General features: G+C 38.7%; 1 protein-coding gene across 4 annotated transcripts in view; it reads left to right on the top strand.

The window, feature by feature from the left end:
• LOC121505523 (ELKS/Rab6-interacting/CAST family member 1-like) overlaps positions 1-20,523 on the top strand; it is a 188,470-nt gene that overhangs the window by 150,505 nt on the left and 17,442 nt on the right. For all 4 annotated transcript variants that reach the window (XM_041780924.1, XM_041780922.1, XM_041780921.1 and 1 more), the window contains one exon: positions 12,709-12,894. In XM_041780924.1, coding sequence (XP_041636858.1) covers positions 12,709-12,894 — 186 coding nt within the window. The remainder of the gene's footprint in view (positions 1-12,708; positions 12,895-20,523) is intronic.

The raw sequence follows: 20,523 nt of genomic DNA, 5'->3' as shown, positions 1-20,523 counted from the left end.
ATCCTACCGTAACGTATAGCATGGTAACATACTGTATGGTAGCATAACGTGTTGCAATGTATTGCATCATATTGTATTGTAACACATCGTATCGTAATGTATTAAAATGCATTGTAACATATCGTTACATAATTAAATGTATCCTATCATATCATAATGTGTCATAACATCTATCCTATCTTACCGTAATGCATCATAACATATCCTGTTGTATCGTCGTGTAATGTAACATATCGTAACATCCAATTGCATACAGTTTTGTAGTGTATCCTAATGTATCGTAACATATCGTATCATAACATAAAGTATCATAACTTATTGTAACAAAACGTATCGTTTTTCGTAACATATCCTTTTATTATGTTTCCTATCATTACATATAGCATGGTAACATATCGTATGGTAACGTTTCGCATTGCAATATATCATAACATGTCATTACATATTGAAACGTATCCTATCATATTATGTGTCATAACATAAGGTATTGTATCGTAGTGCATTGTAACATACCGCAACAAACAATTACATGTAGTTTTGTAGCGTATCATAATGTATTGTAACGTATCCTATCCTAATGTATCACAACAGATCGAAACATATCGTATCATGTTCCGTTACATAATGTATCATATTGTTAACATTTGGTAAAATATCAGATCGTAATGTATTGTAACAACATGTCGTATTGTAACATATGCTTTTGCATTGTAACATACCGTAACATACCGTAACATACTGTAACATCGTATCCTAGCATATCCTATTGTATATTGTAATGTATTGTATCAGTTGTATCATAATGTAGCAATATGTACCATATTGTATCGTTTTGAATCATATATTGTGTCTGATTGATTTGAGCACAGCTGCTAAAATTTCCCCTTTAGAAAATCTACGTGTGTATTTTAATGCTGTGATAGATTTTTTTTTCTAATACTCTAATAATAAAAGAGGTCATGTTTTTAATTATAGATTAAAATAATAGATAGTTCTAGTATTTCAGGGTCTTGTTCCTGATTCAGGGTAGAATGGGCCGTGAGATTAACAGGCAGATTTGTGTAGCATCAGTAGTATTTCAGACATTGTACCTGACCGTCCCGAAGAGGAAGTTGAGCCGGAGGGCAAAGTTCTTAATTTACCAGTCAGTCTTCGTTCCAACCCTCACCTGTGGTCATGAGTTCTAGGTAAAGTATTAAGAGCATGAGATCACATTTTCAAGCAGTCAAAATGAGATTTCTCAGCAGGGTGGCAGCCTTGGAGATAGGGCGAGGAGCTTAGACATCCAGAAGGAGCTTGAAGTAGAGCTGCTGCTCCTTCATCTCAAATGGAGCTGGTTGAGGTGGTTTGGGCATCTAAACAGGATGCCTCCTGGTCGCCTCCCCGTGGAGGTCTTGCAGGCATGTCCATCTGGGAGGAGACCCCGAAGGATTATATGTCTTATCTGGCCTGGGAATCCACCAGGAAGCGCTGGAAAATGTTGCTGAAGAGAGGGATGTCTGGGCTGATTTGCTAAGCCTGCTGCCACAGCGACCTGGTTGAGGAAAGTTGAAGAAAATGGATGGACAGATTTTGAATATTTTTGAATATTAGATATCATATAGCAATACCAAACAGCCTTGTCAGCCTTGTTACATACATTAAGTCCGAATAGCTAGTCTTATTTTGTCCCATGCCTAAAAAGTTGTTGTTTGGAGTGTGCTGCCTTTTTCCATTGCATTGTATCACATGTGTGATACGTGTCAGGCTGTGTTGCATTGTTAATTATTTTGAAGACTGTCTTGGTGAGTTTGCCCTCACATTGGTAAAAGGTGGTGTTGCTTTGACTTACTAGCAGTACAGTGAAGGCAGCACCACATATGAGTAGCACATGCTCCTTTAACACCACTCAGTTCCTCCGTTGGGATTTCCCGTTGGGATGCTAAAAGCCCAAAGGTTCAGTGAGGGATCTAACTTTGACCCTGGTTATTAATTAGCGGTAGCACCTCCCTGCTGAGAGAGGCAGGCCAGTCAGCACGCACACTGCTGGAACTCAGTCTGTCTCTATGAACAGTTACACACACACACGTACAGTGTGTACACACTTTTCAGTGTGTAAGGCAGGTAATTCGCCATAGCGCATTACATCAGAACAGTGAGTGATTGTGTCTCTATCAATAAGGGAATTCTGAACTACTGCTGGAGAGTGAAATGCGTCGTAACAGCTGAAGCAGAGAAACTCAGGAGAGACTTCTGAACACACTAGGCATTGTTAAGGACATCTTAATGGTATTTTTCATTTTTATGGTCTTCATTGGAATAAGATGCATCAGTGACAAAAGACAGGGGGATGTGTTAATGTTTATTTCTATAAGGTAGGTAGGAGTTTTGGTTTAAAACTTTTTAATTATTAAAAAAATTCTTAATGAAAATGATTCAAAGTTCTTTGTTTCATATCACAGAAAAATTATGTTTGTACATATTAAAATCCCAAGATGAGAAGTAAAAACAAAGTATTTGAATTTGACAATATATTACTGCCCAAAATAGAGGAAACTCTCAAGACCTTATTAAAACTAAATTGATATAGAAAGTCTTTACGCAAATGGTTCCATGGATTTCACATAATGAGGAAGAAAAGCTGTCAAAGGTGGCCTTTCCTGGTTAATGCTGTGAGCAGTCACAGAATGCTTTGGAAGTAGCTTGCATGTGTTGTATGTCACAGTTGCTGAAGGCATGGACAACTTGAAAATATAGAATTTCTGCAGCTTTGAAAACTGTTGAAAATATCTGAGTTATTGTTAGGACTCAACTAATTCACATATTCACATAGTTGTCATTTTTTAAGTAGTAGTAGTAGTAGTAGTAGTAGTTTGATGAAATATTTCCAGATTCAACTTCAGTCACTTCAGCTAATTACAGTGCCTATAAAAGTATTCACTCTCATTCTTTTGTTTATTTTATAAATCAATCATGGTCAATATAATTAGGCTTTATGGCCAAAAAAAAATCTTCTCCCAAGCTGTAGTTCTCTTTCAGACTGAATAAGATTGTCCTATAGGGTTTTCCTATATTTTTCCATGTTTTTTTTTTTTTTAACCCTTTACAAACCTTCCAGGGCCAGCTGCCAAGAAGCATCTCCACAGCATGATGCTGGCAACAGTTGTTTGCAGAGTCTACCATATTAGCTGCTGAAGCTTAAAACTGCTTCAGAGTAGTCATAAAGCAGGCCAGCCCCACCTTCAAGCGCGCCGAGCTGATGCCGAAGCGCTTCGCGAGATCCAATTTGCTGGGGGGATTACCCCCCCTGCTACTGATAACCCCTCCATGATCAATTTTCACCCCACGGGGAGACGGGGGAGATAGGTTTCATCCCTGCCTCTGCTCCAGCTTCCTGTAACTCTGTTACAGTGGTGTCAGTGTTCACTGTATGACTTAGCCTAAATATTTATGACGATTGAGATTTGCTGGAGATGTTCAAAACATTTCGCCAATGACGGAGTCCGTCTTTAATTCATTAACTGGCGCTAGTAAAGCATGCCGTTCTCACCGCCCAATCCAAAAATATGATTGCATTCATTTTCTGCTCTTTAGAGACCCACAAATCAATAATAAGGAGACTGTTCTTTAACTTACATGCAGGAAAATCCTCTCCTTTTGATGATGAGCGTGAATTATTGCTTGTTTACTAAATGCAGATAGAGAGAGAGAGAGAGACGGAGAGGGGGAGAGAGAAAGAGGGAGAGAAAGTAAAAAGGTCTACAGTTTGAATTTTGCTTTTAAATGATGTAAAGTCATTCAGATCAGACTATCGTAGAGAGATCGAGGAGGGCTCAAAACACTGCGTCATCAGCTCTAGAAGCATCCTCAAACAGGTAGCTCAGTTGTGGTGGAAAAACAAACCCCTTGCTGCGCTGGGCTGCTGTGCCGAGTCAGCCGAGTCAAGCTGAGCCGCGCGTAATGGAAAAGCCCCAATAGGTGTCTTGGTGGCCTCTCTCACTAGTCTCCTTCTACTTTGTGAGGACGGCCTAATCTAGACAGATTTACATATGTAACATAAGCCTTCTGTTTCTTGATGATTAGGGATGTACGAAATTATCAACCTGATATCGGTATCAGCAGTTATCAAAAATTATGCCGATATTTACATCTGAAATTTTTGCCATGAATATCAGCATTTATCACTTGTAAAATGTGGACATATGTACTAATAAAGTAGTGGATTTTTAGGCTGGACCAACAGACCTATGTAAATTCTTTTTTTTCTTTATTCATACTCTTTCTTTAAACTTTAAAGTGTGTTTTAAGAAAAAGTGTTTGTTTCCTTGTTCATTCTCAAAACTTAAGTTGTGTTCAAAGGACTGCATTTTTAGTTAATAAAATATTTTTAGATATCGATATCGGTAATCGGCTAAAATGAATCTGTAAATATCGGCAAATCGGCAAAAAATCCAATGTCGTGCATCCCTATTGATGATGGATTATCTGAACTCCCAGGAATGTTTAGTGCCTTGAAATTTTATTGTATCCATCCCCTGACTTATGCTTTTCAATAACCTTTTCTCTGAGTTGTATGGAGTGTTCTTTTGTCCTCATGGTGTAATGGTAGCCAGGAATAGTGATTAACCAGTGGCTGGACCTTCCAGACACAGTTGTCTTTATACTGCAGTCACTTGAGCTCACTGCACTTAGGTGATCCCCATTTTTATGCCCTTTTTTTGTCAAAAAGCCTAATTATACTGACCATGATTTATTTATAAAAGTCAATTAAAGAGTTAAACATCCGAGGAGGACATAGTTTTTATAAGCGCTGTATCAAACAGTTGTAACAATACCAACAACGGAAGCCATTCTTCCATCCTTCAAATTATAACCCACCTCCTCATTAGTTTCTACTTCATATCAAATAATTGTCATCGCGCTTGTGTCCATATATGTGTGTCTCAGAGAGATTTCTCTGTGTAGCGTGATCAAAGGTGTTTTTTCAAACTTGTAGCCAGTGAGTGAGGTGAGCTGAATGTCTCTCTTTGGAGTTGTTTCATAGCACAGTAACACACTGGACAGCAGGCATTAGAGGTTAAGAAAAAGGAACAAACACAGACAGTGCAGTATAAAACGATAGCTCTGCTGGGATTATTTCTTTCTACGGTAAGACGCTGGAAAGCACAGTGGAGACATTAAACACACACACTGCATAGGTTGTGTAAAACAATAAAACCATGGGGACTCATGCACACTGAAATAAAATCAGTAAATTTAGAGACTTCAAGAGCTTCAGCCATTCAGAGATCAGTATTCTGCTCGTATTTCATATTTTATTACAGTGTCCAATATTTGTAAAACAGATACTTAAGATGCTTGAAAATAATTGTGTTATTTCTCTCTAAATATCTTCCTTTTATCACCACCATTCCTTCCATCCATACAGCCTGTTTCTCATTTGTCTCGTATTTGATCCCGGAGCTCTGCTGCAGGTCTGGAAAGTGTGGCGAGTCTTCTTTTTTTTTTTTTTTTTTTTTTCTAACTTTCTGACAGAAGAGTCAAGATTAGAAAGTGCAAGTGAACAGCTGTTGAACACATGTTGGGTCTGTTTTTTTAAGGCAAAAAGGCTGCAGTTTTACAAGATCTGTTCACATATTGTCATATATGATACAAACGACCTGGAGCTGCATCAAAACACAGCAGTGATGTTTTTGAAGCGCAGAAAGCGTCGAATCCCTGCAGCTTTTAACACCATCATTTTCTCTTAGCTTGTCTTTCTTGTGTTTTATAAAATACTTTAAGCTTGTTTAAGGAGGCCCTCACTGGAAAATGTTGTAAGCGCTGCTATTTACAACTCTGATATCGTCCATGTATGAGTGTGCGTCTGTGTATAGTTACGCATAGTACTTAAAAGAGCGTGTATACTATGAGGATCTGGAAGACACAAATGGAAAAGCTCTGGAAAAACAGCAAAAATAACTCCTTGTTTGTGTCGTATTTGTAGTAAATAAGGTGAGGACTCCAAATCAGAAGTGACAGTTACTTTGATTTACTGTCAGCTTTCATTGTTGCAGTGATGCTGCTGGAAAAGAGCGTGCAATGAGATTTTTTTATCCCACAAAAACACCCACATCTAGTGCTTTGATTTGTTTGCCAGGATGCTCAAACACATGAAGTTATTGAATAATGAATGTTGCATATATAGAGGAGAGTTTTTTTTTTATTTATAATGTGTTTTATTCATTATCAGTGTCCCAAAATCTGCCTGTCTGGAGTTTGTTTTTCACTGTTTTGACGACAGAGGCTGGATCAGATTTAGACAACATGTCAGTGTTGTCTGGGACGGATAAATATTCAGTTTTTGTTTTGTTCTTTTCTTGTTTTGTTTTAAACACAACATCATGCAAGCAAGGAGACGGCATCAAAACAGCTTTATTTCATGCAGAAGTGTCAAATTACAAGACGCCCTTGTTAGAAAAGATGGATGATGAAAAGATGGAGTGGAATTGTTTCTTGCGGTTTTGTATTTTGTTGTATTCCAAAACAGAAAAGACACATTACACTAAATTGACCAAGTCTGAAGGAAAAACTTTTGATTTTTCCAATAAATCTACATTGCAAACCCTCACCTTGGCTTTTGGTAACCACTTGAAGAATAAGATCACAGATAGGATGGCTGAAGAGAATTTCCTTTAAAGGGGAGCCAGTAGGGTGACCGGCTCAGACATTAGGAGAGAGCTCAGAGGAGAGCAGCTACTCTTTCACAGTGAAAGGAGACAGCTTTGGTGGTGAGGGCTTCTGAATGTGATGCCTCTTGGTCACTTTATTTTGGAAGGATTTCCAGGCATGTAAAACTGGGAGAAGACCACAGGTGGGCTCGATGCTGCTTGATTTAGTAATAATGTGTGACTGTGATTTTACTGGACATATTGCAATTGTGATTATGATAAAATACATAAATAATGTCATGAGTGGTCTTGCTTGATCGAATAATAATAATTTTTAATAGGGTATTTCTCAGCTCAGATCCTACAAATATCAAGTAGCATAGAAAATATACAAAACCTTAAGTCTCATAGTACTGCTTTCAAAATAAAACCAAACAATTTTACCTCTTTTGAAAATAAAGATACCTTAACAAAGTGCAACAGTAGTGCTGTTGTGAATTTAAAGGCCTTTCTGCAGGCATTTTAATAAGAAAAATAATAATAATACATTTATTTGTATAGCACTTTTAAAAACAAGAGTTTATAAAGTGCCTTGATGTGCAGAAGCAATCAGAGGAACAAAGCAACAAAACCCAAAGACAAACATAAGAGAACAATGACACCAATATCAGCAGAGGCCAAACAGTCCAAGAACCTAAAAAAGTGAGCAAGATAATGACTCATCTGCTTCATAAGACTTCGAGACCCAGACGTCATGAGACTGCATACAAACTAAGAAATCACAGGATATCATTAGAGCACGGCTTCACATTGACATTATAGGTACTATACAGACCATAGGAACCCAAGTAACAAAGGGGCCCAGCTACACAGGCTGAGACAGAGTGGACCAAAAATTAAGATGTGAGAAATTAAATGAGGAACACAGAGAAATAAAACCAGAAAGAGACAAAAATAATAATAGGCAATAAAATGTGACAAAGGAAGTCAGTAAAGCATGAAAATATGAAGTGAAGAATCAAGATAAAATAAGCTCTATTAATATAAAATCAGTAACAATAATAAATTTAATAGCAAAGGTACAGTGAAGAAAAATATTAGGGTAAGACTACAATAACAATTAAAAATTAAAAACAGCCAAAATGGCAATGAAATAAACTGAGATTAACAAGGAATAAAAGCAAGTGAAATATTAAGAGTATTTAAAATATGCTTAAAAATCTTGGAAAATAGAAGATAAAAACCAAATAAGAAGATATCAAATAAAAGCAAGTCTATAAAAATTAGTTTTAAGAAGTGATTTAAAAGATGTCACTGGTTCTTCACGCCTTATCTCCTCTGGCAGGTCGTTCCAAAGTCGAGAGGGCCCTGACAGAAAATGCTCGGCCTCCTTTGAATTAAGTCTTGACTTTGGATTGACCAGGAGCCCCCCCCCCGCCTGAGGATCTAATGCTGCAGTCTGGCCTGTAGGTTTTGCAAACCTTTCAATCACTACTTAGAACAAAAACAATCACATCCTATTATACGATTATGTCATTGCACAGCCTAACATTGTGATCGCAATTAGATTAATTCTGCAGCACTAGGTGGAAAATCCCATCACTGGTATTAGTTAGTTAGTTAACAACAGATTTTAAACTGATTTAATACCGTGGTCACTAGTTTTATCCACACATTCATACATGAAGCAATTCAATGTGCTTTACAGAGATAACAACAGAACATTTGTAGCATGAATAGTGTTAAAAGACATTATGCATTTAACAAATAGATACTGTAAAACCAAATGTATCAAGATACAAGATCAAGTGAAATAATAAGATAGACAGAAATAGGGAAACTTTCAGATCAACCAAAAATAACAATAAGAAATACCAAACTTATTAAAATATCTTCAAATTGGGTATATTTTCTATATGCAAAACAGTGCCATATTGCTCTACACTGCCTGAGTACAAAGTCTGTGAACTGTAACTCCATACTTGCTGCTAATTGTAATTTGCCAAAGCTCACATAAGCCAGTAAAACAGTTTTATTATCTGTCAGTCTTCCCAACAATAATCCTTGTTTCCTCTGTTGTTGAAATGCTTTTTATCATGAAATAGCCATATCAGGAAGTGTGGTGTTTTCAGTAGCTGCTACAGTTCTGCATGTTTAACTACATGTTAATAGTTGTTGCATGTCCAAAGGTCATAAATTTGAACTCTGTGTTGCTTTCTTGACCAATGAAGATCACACCTGCTAAAATTACACTTAAAGGCTTCCTAGATGTTCATGTTCAGAAGCTGAGGGCTAAGCTTCTGTATTTGATGAGCTGGGAGTGTAAATGTGTTGTCACCCTAAACACAGTGTCAGCTTATTCGAGTCTACATCTTGTCTGAGTTAAACGCTCTGAGAATAAATCACAATGTGAGAAGACATAACATAAATATTTTCAATTCTTGTTCTAATTGGTTAAGAGAGAACCATATGAAAAAGCTGAGATGGAGCACAAATGGAGAGAAAAATGATGTTACTTTTCTCAGTGAAAGTATTCTGCTGTTGAAACTTGATAACTCGCCGTTTGCTGAGTGATGATGTGCATGCAGCGTAAGGTGAAGACAGACGCCACTAGGATTGAATACACATCACCAGCACACACACTAACAGGCCTCTTAACATGCTTCCTCTACACTTAAATCTTTCTTTTCCCTGAAGAGAAGAGTGAGTCTGTGTGGGTTATCTGCGTATCTTTGTGTATGCGTCTCTTGGGGGGTCTTGTCTTGTACCCCTAAAATGTGTGTTGGGCTCCTCATTCCCACACTCGCACACTGACGCATTAGTCACAGCCACCGTGAAACAAATGTTGCTGTTAAACAAGCGTATCAGATTTGTATGCTACTTTGGTTGATCTAAACTGATAGCCTTGTATCTGGATAAATTCTGCACAAACAAAATGGATAAATCAGCTTGTGTAGCAGTGATATATTTTGCCTTTAGTATGAAGCAGTTATGCACAGCGCAACAAAACAAGACTATTCCGAAAACTAATGGCAGCTTTTAATATTCTTTCTTATATAATTAGAGAAAAGATCATTATTAAGGCTTTAGTTTAATCAAACTTAATTGTCAGTTTTGATGTCTGCTATGCGCATGAAATTATAAAAACACTAATTTTTGGTCCTCATCGACACCTCTTTCTGTTTTCATGCGTGTTTCTGTCTCTCATCACCACTGCCCTTCTTTAGATGTCATCGGTGATGTTGCATGCTCTTTATACGTTGAGTTTGATATGCATTGCTGTCCAGGCTTAGAGACCTTTGCAGATGTTTTGCTGGACAAAAATGCGCTGATAGTGTCTGAAATTGTGTCCTTTTTTCTATTTAATTTACTTTAGTTACTTTCCTCTGTTATATTTAAGTTTTTTAAGGTCAGGTTGGTGGATATAAGAATACAGTGGCTATCGTGAGTACTCTACTTTCTGCTCACAAGTTCACAATGAAATTATTTGTGTTTTATTGAGTTGAAATTGCTGCAATTTTCTGTGAAGACCAAGTTGCAACTCACTGTTGAAAAGTAAAACCAAAGCAGACATGAAAAAAATGCAGTTCCTCAAGTGTCCACTTGATGCTGACTGCAACAGCCAAGGAATCCCCATTAGATCCTAAAACAAAATGTCTTTTCATTGGGGGCGCAGATAGCCTAGCAGTTAGGTCGCTTCCATGCAAGCGGATGACCTGGTTCAAGTCCAGTCTGTGGTCTCCTTTCCCTCATGTCTCTCCCTGACTCTATTTCCCACTCTATTCACTGTCTTCCTCTATCAAAGGCCTGAAAACCCTCAAAAACAATCTATAAATAATGTCTATTCCAGTTTGACTGAGAGGTGGGAATATTGAAACTATTTGCCAGGAAGCTTAAGTCCCACCTCAGTTCCACCAACTATTTCTCTGACATCTAAAGGTTAGCTAGAGTCTGCAATATGGCTACCGCCATCGTTGAGCTTCATAATGCATCTACAAAAACCAGTGGATGATGTCTTTAGGACTAGGTCCGTGTTTATAAAGTGTAGGGCAGTGGTTTTCAACTGGTCTAACCATAGGAACGACCTCTATGAAACAAAATCCTGACCCACATTTTTCAAGCACTAAAATTAATCACATAAAAATGTCAGTTTGGATTTTAGATGGAACAAAACTTGATTAAATACAGAGGCCAACCTTCAATTTAATTCTGTTCACCATTAAAAATTCTTTTTCTTTTTTGTTTTTTTATAAGTCTTAATAAATTCAGACATTATCATAGGGAAACCACACTCTTTGAAGTATTTCTATCCAAGATAAAACCACCACAATATACTCTTTGTTCTGCAAAATGGAGAATTATAGAATATATGCCTAAGGCTTCAGTACATCCTAGATATTTTGTCATAATCTTTTCCCCATGCACCAGCCGGTGATCCACTGAAAACAGCCCCGCACCTCACTTTTGGTTCCCAACCCACCAGTTGAGAACCACTGGTCTAGGGTGAAGATGTAAATAGCTGGTAATATCTGAATATCTGAAAAGCTGAATTCACAAGGTACCAGAGGTTAAACAAATGAATGGCTTTGAAGTTGTTGCAAACTACCCAACATTCCTGTAAGGTCGAGTGTACAAGACGCACCTTTTATACCTGCATTTTCCTCTAAAAAGCTAGCCGTGTGTTGAGCTGCGTTCACACGGAAGTTCAATTTTTTTTGCTCAGATATGTTTGTTGTTTTTTTAACATTCACACTTCTTTTCAAAATGTGGCCTGTATCGGACTTAGCCATTCACCTCAATAAAGCAACATATCAGTGGCATCGGGCCAAAACCTTGTTTTTTTAAGATCTCTACTTCTCAGGGAAAAAAATACAGCATTTTTCAATTAATATAATAATGAATGGTCATAGTCAGCCCCTTTTAGACACCTTGTATTGTAACCCTAACCCTAATCCTACTTTGTATTGCTTTAAAATTTGTTGAAATCCACTGACAGATGTAAAGGGTGACCAATAGCACTGATTTATGGGTGAAAAAAATCATGAAAAATGGAGATACTAGGTTTTGGTCTGATGTCAGCAATATGGATGTATTTTTAAAAAAAAAACAAAAAAACAAAAAACAGAAAAAAAGAATAGACTTGAAGAAAAATAATAAATTCAGATCACTTTGGCCTGTTACGTAGATGCAGCCTTGCATACCTATGCTGTAGTGTATAATTAGAAAAGGCATGTACCATCATTACCACAATTACCGGCATCACCCACTGAATACAAACTGATGTGATTCAAACTTCCTCCCAACTCATTTGTGTTTTCAAAGTGCTGGGACATATAGAGGCACAGGGCAGACTGCAAGTAATCATTGCCACTTTTAACAGCTTTTCTCCATTATTCCAGATTCTACAGTATTTAATGTCTTTGTATGTTTATGGAGGGATGCATAATGGCCAAGGGGTTAGCCTCACAGTAAGAAGGTTCCTGGTTTGAATCCCAGTCGTACAGGGTGGTTTTGTGTGTAGTTTGCAGTTTTTCCCCGTGCATGCAGGAACTCTAACTTTTTTCCCACAGTCCTATAGCATGCTTGTTAGGTTATCTGGTGGCTCTAAATTGCCTGCAGGTATGAGTGTGCCTGGTTGTTTGTCAGCCCTGCGATTGACTGGCAGCCAGACCAGGGTGTACCTCGCCTCTCGCCCAGTGACAACTGGGATTGGCACCAGCCTCCAGTGATCTTGAATGGGAGAAGCAGTGTGGATAATGGATGGATTCTTCCGATCTCTGTTTGCTCTCTATGCCAGCATGTGACTGAGAGCTTACATAGGATATGCCGATTTTTCTGCTTCACATCCAGTCCATTCATCACTAAAAATAACAAAGAAAAAGAAATGAGTAACTGCATTAATTGCCCAAAGAAACCCTCTTTATTGATGTTTTTTTATCTGTATTACAGCTTGTCTTGATTAGTTTATATTTAAAAAAGCTAGGCATGCATCACAATTATTTTCTTTCCAATAGCATGCATCATTGTTCTGTTTCTTAAATACTTAAATAATTTATCCATTTCCCTTTTTCTCCTCCAGATTCTCTCTCCTCTCCTGGATCTCAATCAGAACCGCAGCAAACTGAAGCTGTACATCAGTCACCTGACCTCACTGTGTCAGGAGCGAGACCCAATCATATTGCAGGACTTTGCCCCGCCCCCTGCCTATCACCGCTCTGACTCTGCCTCCTGGCATACGCAGCTTCACAGCATGACGCAGGAACAGGTGAGATGATTCATACACACATGTGTGAGCAGTCCTGAAAAAACGTGGGAAAACATCAACTAAAGTGGCGACATTCGTCAGTCCTCAGTGACAGCTCAATGCGTGTTTCTGTGCCCTTGCTTCGCTGTAGTGATGACGTCTGTGAGTTTGTGTGATTGTTCTCCCTGTGCGTGTTTTTTTTATAGCTGTGTGGACGTGTGTGTAGGAGTCGGGCACACACTGGTTCACTTGGCAGTTTTTTGGCGCCGTCCTTGACATTAATGAAAAAGATTTACTCCAACGGGTCACCTGACGACAAGCTCCTGGCTGCGAAACAAAATCTTTTTAGACGTTTTATTTTACGGGGAGTAAACTCAGCTTGGAGCTTTTGGCAGCAGGAGGAGAGGTTGTTCAAAAATGGAGCAAGAAGTGGAGAAAAGACTATATTTATTAAACTGTCGAGAGGGATGTCATCTGAGAATGGGAGGAGAGCAAAGAAAAGGGAAATGAGGATAAAGACAGAGAAGGTGAGGCTTAGGAAAAGATTAACAAAGATTGGCTAATGGTACTGCCTTTCTGCAGCTCTACTGTCATGGCAACCAGTACTGTTGTCAGACACTGAATATAAACAGTATATTATTAAATTTAATTATTTTGTAGCTCTCTAGCTTCCTCCATCTCCTTTCTGCCTTTTTCGCCATATTGAGAACATATCAGGCGATAGTTGCTACATATGGTATACATTGAGAAACGGTAACTCTAGACACAGACATTTACAGAGCAGAGTGACAGAGTGTGTGGTTAGCATACAGTAGGACCAGTTTCCTCATGAAAGCCCTATTGTACCTCTTAATGCAGGGAAATGTCTCTGTTTAGCTCGAGTGCTTTAGATAGCATGGCAAAGCATGATGTGGTGTCACTTTAAATAAACTTTAGATATACCGAATTATTTAGTCAGTGTGTACATTAAAGTCACAGAGAAATGGTCCATGCTACTTTCAAAGACAGACAATTACTGTATGATTTTTTTTCACCATCAGCCTGTTTTCAATGGCCTTAACTTGGTCTACATTTAAAACTGATTTTATAGGCTGCTGTGAAATCCTATACAACCAGACTGAACACACTCTTTGAAGGCCAGGTCAGTGCAAACTCTTATTGTTGTGTGTGTAGCTCCACCTTTTTGGGACAGATAGTAAGTTTGGTTCCCCTCTGGAAGGGAATCAAAAAAGTGGGACGGTACAGGGTGTTTTTTTTGAGACCCTTTCCAACTTTTGCTAAATGGAAATGCAAAAAAACAGAACCATCCTGTACTGAACCAGCCTTCTACTAGTCTGACAGACATACAGACAGTTCAGTGCAGACAGATGCAGTAGAGGAGGTAGACAGTGATGTCTCCTCATCCTTAAAAATTTTTAAGTACGTAATATTCTAACTTGCAGACTTATTTTCAATTAATCTCTGTAACAAACCCATGTTGCATGATATCTCATCATTATTTATCATAATATTAAAGCTTGGTTATTAAAAACAGTTTTAATGGTGACTAAAATTTATCATCTCTTCCATCCTTGACCAGAAATGTCTTCTGACAACATGCAAAGGTGTTCTTGGACTGATTCAGTTGCAGAAGCCTATGTTTTAAAACATGTCAGCAGAGGCTAAAGACACATATCACTATGTGCGAACAAACCACTTATTTGAAGAGATACTGGTTACAAAGAGTCAAATTACTTTTGTACCATAAATCATAGCAACTTCCTTTTTTTCCCTCTGCAAGCCCTCAATTGTGCCGTTCTAATGAGAGAGGCCTTCCAAAAAGCAAAAAACATTTGTGAATGCTTTCAAATTGCATATTTTACCCATTGTTCAAAAATATATTCATAAAATGAGTACAATTTAAAATAAAACTATCATCCGGTGTGATTTATACTGAAATAAATGTGTTTAAAATTTTTAAAAATGTACATCTGCACACAACTGTTCTTGAATACGCACACTTGTATGCAACTCTTTATTTCCCAGTCTCACAACGTAATTTTAGGAGTTTCGGGCTTAAAAGTTTGAGAAGACTCCTGTGAATTTAATTTTTTCTCATCAAAAGATGAGGCATTTAAGATTTAATAGTATTGTTTGATTTGATTGAAACAAAGGCAAAACAGGTCATGCTGCTGGCATATAAAGACGCACAAAACATTTTATCTTCCTTTAAGGTTTTTGTAGGTTAATGTCCAAAGTTGGCCTTAAACCAGTTTTAGCTCATGTGAAGTCATCTCTAAGTACAAAATTAGAAATGAAACCAACAGAGTAATTTCAGAGAACACTCATTTTGTATTTGGTCAAAGTTGGGGTGAATAAAAAGCTGTTAATTACATTTTTACTTTAAAATTATATACTTTGAAAGGGCGAGGATGCTTCTTTTATCATGTGGCTTTGGTTTTTGGGTGAGATTTTTTCATTCTTTGAATTTTTTTTTCTTTCCCATTTTAACATCTCTCCTTGAACTTCTGTCTTCGTTGGGGGATTAGTTTTACCTTCTTTTCTGAAGGAGCGCCATTTTTCGACCTTACATTTCTTTGAAAGTCTCTTACTGTTGCTCCTGCTTGCTCCATGTCAGTGACAGTGTACAGGCAAGGGAGTTTTAAAATGCAAGGTTTTTTCACTTTCTCTTCCCTGTTTTTGTAAAATGTTTCCCTTAACAACATCACAGTTTGAATCTTTCTGCCTCTCCGTCCAAACCCACTCGTACCCGGGCTGTGCCACTTGGCGCCACGAGTCTGCATCAGACCCCGACCCTGCCTACACACAATCGACAGACGCACACTGCCCGTCTTTCATTGAGGCCCGTGTTTCTCGTTTTCCTTCATCATGTGTCACCATCACCCTGGCTGACCCTCTTAATGCGCTCACACGCTCTCCCCCCTGACGACCATGTTCCAGTGTGCCAGCCTCGGTGCTCTGTCTTGTGGTGAGTGTGTGTGTTTTACAAGCCTCCTCCTGGCTCTGTTAAAATGCCTGGCACTCTGTAAAGCCATTAGGATCATACTAAAATAGCATGTAAAACACACACGGGCAGACACACAAACACAGAGAAACCAAAATCACGCCTACACTCTCACTAACATGTGGTCACAACAATCATGAATGACTCCTGGAGTCAGCTTCTGTTACCTGCTCTAACACTTTGCTGACACACTTCTGTTTAACTGGACTCAGAGCCAAAAAAGAAACCTGGCTGGCACTTAAGAGGAAAGGGTGGTGGGTGAGAAAATTCAGTCTTTAGGGGTTTATCAACTGGGCAGCTCCCAGTTCAGATAACGGGGTCCATTAAGAGCAAAAAAACCCACAAGGAGCCTCTTTCTGGTTTTACAGAACTAAAGCTCTGCTTTATGTGCTGATAAGCTCAACAAATTAGCTACTTTATAGGAAAAAAAGCAGAAAGTCCTGAAGATAATTCAAAAATTCAAACAGAAAAACATCCCAAAAGATACACATGACGTGCCTTTATCATAAAAGCTAATATTCTTTAACTTAGGCTGGCAGTGTTATTTTGTTGGGTTGTTGGTCTGTCCAACTGTCTGTCCAAGCCATCCTTGTGAGTGCGATATCTCAAGAACGCTTTGAGGGATCTTCCTCAAACTTTGCACAAATATCCACTCTGAGCCAAGGGTGATCTGCTAAGATTTTGGAAGTCTAAGGTCACATATAAGGTCATCAGGTGTCATATTCTACAAATCACTCTACCGCAGATTCCACCACTGCCCTTCTTCCTTACCCGCCACTGGTGTGAGGCTGAAATGGCAACATTGTTGCCACTCATGTGGTTTGGTTTGCTTTCGCATTCCACTTGGTCCAACAAACCAAACCGTCTGGATAATGTCAAGCAGCTATACATTTTTGGCGCTACCATCCCAAACAGACAGCAGTGATGGAGAAAAGAAGATTCCATATCCTCCTCATCTCCTCTCAATGTTTTTTTTTACCACATAAACAATAAAAAAACATCAAGTTTATGCTGTCTTGAGATTTCTGCTTTGGCTTCAGTTTTCATTATAAGAAGCATGACGTTCCTTTCATGAGACAAATAAAGCAGTACTTTTGGCAAGTCAAAATAAGAGCTAGAGACTTCAACACATTACCATGGTTACACAGATGCAGAGGGAAATCCTTCTGTCCATCCTCTTCTGCTTATCCAGGGTCGGGTCTCCGTGGTAGCAGGCTAAGCAAGTCAACCCAGACATCCCTTTCCCCAGCGATACTTTCCAACTCCTTCTGGGGGATCCCGAGGCGCTCCTAGACCAGACAGAATGTAGAATCCCTCCAGCACATTCTGGGTCTTCCCTGGGGTCTCCTCCCAGCCACATGTACCCAGAAAACCTCCACAGGGAGGCGCCCAGGAGGCATCCTGATCAGATACACAAACCTTCCCAACGTCTCCTTTTGATGTGAAGGAGCAGCAGCTCTACTCTTAGTTCCCTCTTGATGTCTGAACTCCTCATCCTATCTCTAAGGCTGAGCCCAGCCACCCTCTACAATCTGATTCTTTCAGTCATTACCCAGAGTTCATGACCATCGGTGAGGGTTGGAACATAGATCCATCAATAAATTGAGAGCTTTGCCTTTTGGCTCAGTTTCCTCTCAACCACATTGGTCTTGCACAATGCCCGCAGTACTGCTGACATTTCACCAGTCCGCCTGTCAATCTCACACTCCCTTTTACCCTAGAGCAAGACCCAAAGATACTTGAACTTCACCTGAAGCAGAGACTCACTTCCCACCCAGAGAGAGCAATCCAAAGCCTCAGACTTAAAGGTGCTGACTCTCATCCCGTACAGATGAGGGAGATCTCAACCTGCATTTGAAGGTAGTAAATGACATAAATAGATCCTTAAACCATGACGCTTTATGCCACTTCCTACCTTTGGTTCACAAGTTGCTCTGCTTTGCTTTCACAACACAAACGAACCACAACAGGTTCATTTGGAAGCAAACTGAGACCCCCATTTTTAAGCAGACCAGAGCTCACTTGTTTGTCCCACACCAGAGTTTGAATGAGCTTTCACACCACTCCAAATGAACTGGTCTATCCAGGGACAGAGTTTGTTTAAGGTGGACCAAACAGCTCGGGTGTTCGGAGACCTAAAACTATCTGAATTGCAACAATGTCAGCCAGCCTGATTTGAGCTGCAATGGCTGATTTCACACAGCTGCAACTTTCCTCTGCAACGCTCTAAAACATTCTCATTGTGTTGGGAATTTTCAGTCCATACTGTACTGTACTAGTGGACATCATTGGATGCTACTGCTATGGCAACATAACATTTAACTAGTCATCAACTAACAGTCTGAAATTTGAATATCCTTCTTTTTTTGTACTGACTTTAACCTAGATTGACCTCAGAGAAAGTACTAGAATAGCATTCAATTCAGCCGTCCTTTACATGGCCAGGACGGATCAGGACTGTAGCACGGTGTTGGCATCATTAGCGAAAGGTACAAACGCTTTCAAAAATAAATTTGCTTGAGCTTATTTTCCCCTTCAGTTCCTGTGTGTTTGTTTCCATGTCTCTGTTTAACCTCGGCTGAACTACAAAAGTAACACTGACTCCAAATGTGAGGTTTGACTAAAAGACCTATTTTCTGTGCCATACTCATAATAATAACCTCTATGGCTCAATGATGTCTCTAATGAGCACTGAAGAGAACTGGCACATGCTCACACAGGAAGTCTCTCTCTCATTGGCCTGAAGTGTGAAGTCATAATAATAGGCATATGTGTGACTATCTGTTCATATTTCATTATATAGAAAAGGTAATAAGGGTTGTTTTAAACATTGTGTTTCTTCGCATTATCTCAGAAAAATGTGTTTCTATGAGTCGATTTAAGTTTTTATGCATGTACGTTTGCTCATGTAGCAAAATTGTATGAAGTGTTATTGGCTGACTGTGACATTATATCGCTGCTCTTATGAATCCGCTATGATTTCTAAGCCTATGAGTCTCTATCTGCTGAAACTAAAACAGCTCCCAGTGAGTGACTGTGAGCGTTTCTGATCCAACTTAAACTGGAGAAACCTCAGAGAAAACGCAGTCCACATATTTACAACTCGGCAGGTCACTTTAATAAAGGAAAATACTGCACAATTGCAGACTTCAAAAAACCTTGTTTTTATATGGTAATCGGCAAGGTTTCTTCTTGGCTTACAGTACATGTTTTTGAGGTTTCCGAGGCCTGTTTTCAAGACGTATGAAGGAAAGTAAATAGACTTTAGAACAAACTTCCAGTGCAGGAAAACAACACCAGTATGCTCCTGCTGCTGCACCACCAGCCTCCTAAAACTCTGCAACACTCTATAACACTATAAAAACCATTAAACAAACAGTATATAATGTCAGCTTACCCCACCTCTGTTGTTTACTTCTTGTTTCAAATTGAGGACTGAGCCACTGTTTTTGTTTCATAGATGAATTTCACATTATGAGGGAGAAAAGCTGTAAAAAGTGCCCTCCTGGTTAGCACTGCATGTATCTTCCCAAAAAATTGTTATATGCTCACATTATTAACCTGCAAGGCCACTCTCCCTCATATTATGAAATTCATCCATGAAACAAACACAGTAGTTTACTGTTCTGTAAATGAACCTAATGAAGCGTAGATTCCATTGAACAAAATCCTCAGTTCAAAACAAGAAGTAAGCAACAGAGTTAAGCAGAGTTATCTACGTGCCTTGGAAATGTCTGGTGGGACAAAAATTACAGGGGTGGGGTCAGTTAAGTGTTATGAGGGGTGCTAGGGGAAATAGAATACACAGCAGAAGGAAGAGAATAATCATGGTCTATCACAAGTAAGCAGCACAAAACATGAAGGAGATAATTTAAGTACTCAGCTAATTAATATATTTAACATAGGAGCTGTCATTTTTAACTAATGTGGACATTTCAGTTAAAAATAATCTGCATACTGGGGTGGCAGATGTCCTAGTACTTATTTGCAGCCCTTGCATACAGACAAGACCACCCATAAGGGTGGATAAATGGGGGAGCTGGCTGGGGCCCAGCCAAATGGGGGGTCCATGGAGGTCAGCAAAATCATATTTAAAAACTTTTTTTTTTTTTTTTTTTTTTTTTTTTACATGAATAGTAACCACTCCTATCAAAGTAACAAGTATTTTTGTATTAATTTATGGTATAGTATATAGCCTTCCTCGGATATAAACCCCTTTTTATTAAGACAGTGAAAATAGGTTAAAGTGTCAAAAATGCATAGTAGTATAAGAAAGGCAAAAAATAGGCTGAAAGCGGCAAAAATGCAGAAAATAGGGATGGAAAGAGTTTTAAATGTGGTAAAAATTCATTAAAAGTGGCAAAAACCAGGGTAAAAAAAAAGCAGAAAGTAGTAGAAATGGGTCAAAAGATGCAATAAACGGGCGTGAAAAGTGATGAGGTGTTAAAAGTGACTAAAAAAAGTTTGAAGTGGCAAGGATGGGTGGAAAAGGTAGTGAATGTGACTTTAAAGTAGCACAAATGATTGAAAGCAAAATATGTTAAGAAGCAAAAATGGGTGTATCAAATAGAGAAATGTTAAAATTGTCAAAAATGGGGCTTAAGAAGTAGTAACAAGGGGTTAATAGTGGCGAGACAACAGAAGGT

The sequence above is a fragment of the Cheilinus undulatus genome, linkage group 23 (genome assembly GCF_018320785.1).
Source record: "Cheilinus undulatus linkage group 23, ASM1832078v1, whole genome shotgun sequence".
In the NCBI taxonomy this organism is placed as follows: Eukaryota; Metazoa; Chordata; class Actinopteri; order Labriformes; family Labridae; genus Cheilinus; species Cheilinus undulatus.
Note: the sequence above shows the minus strand (reverse complement) of the source record. Positions and strands in the feature narration are given on the sequence as shown.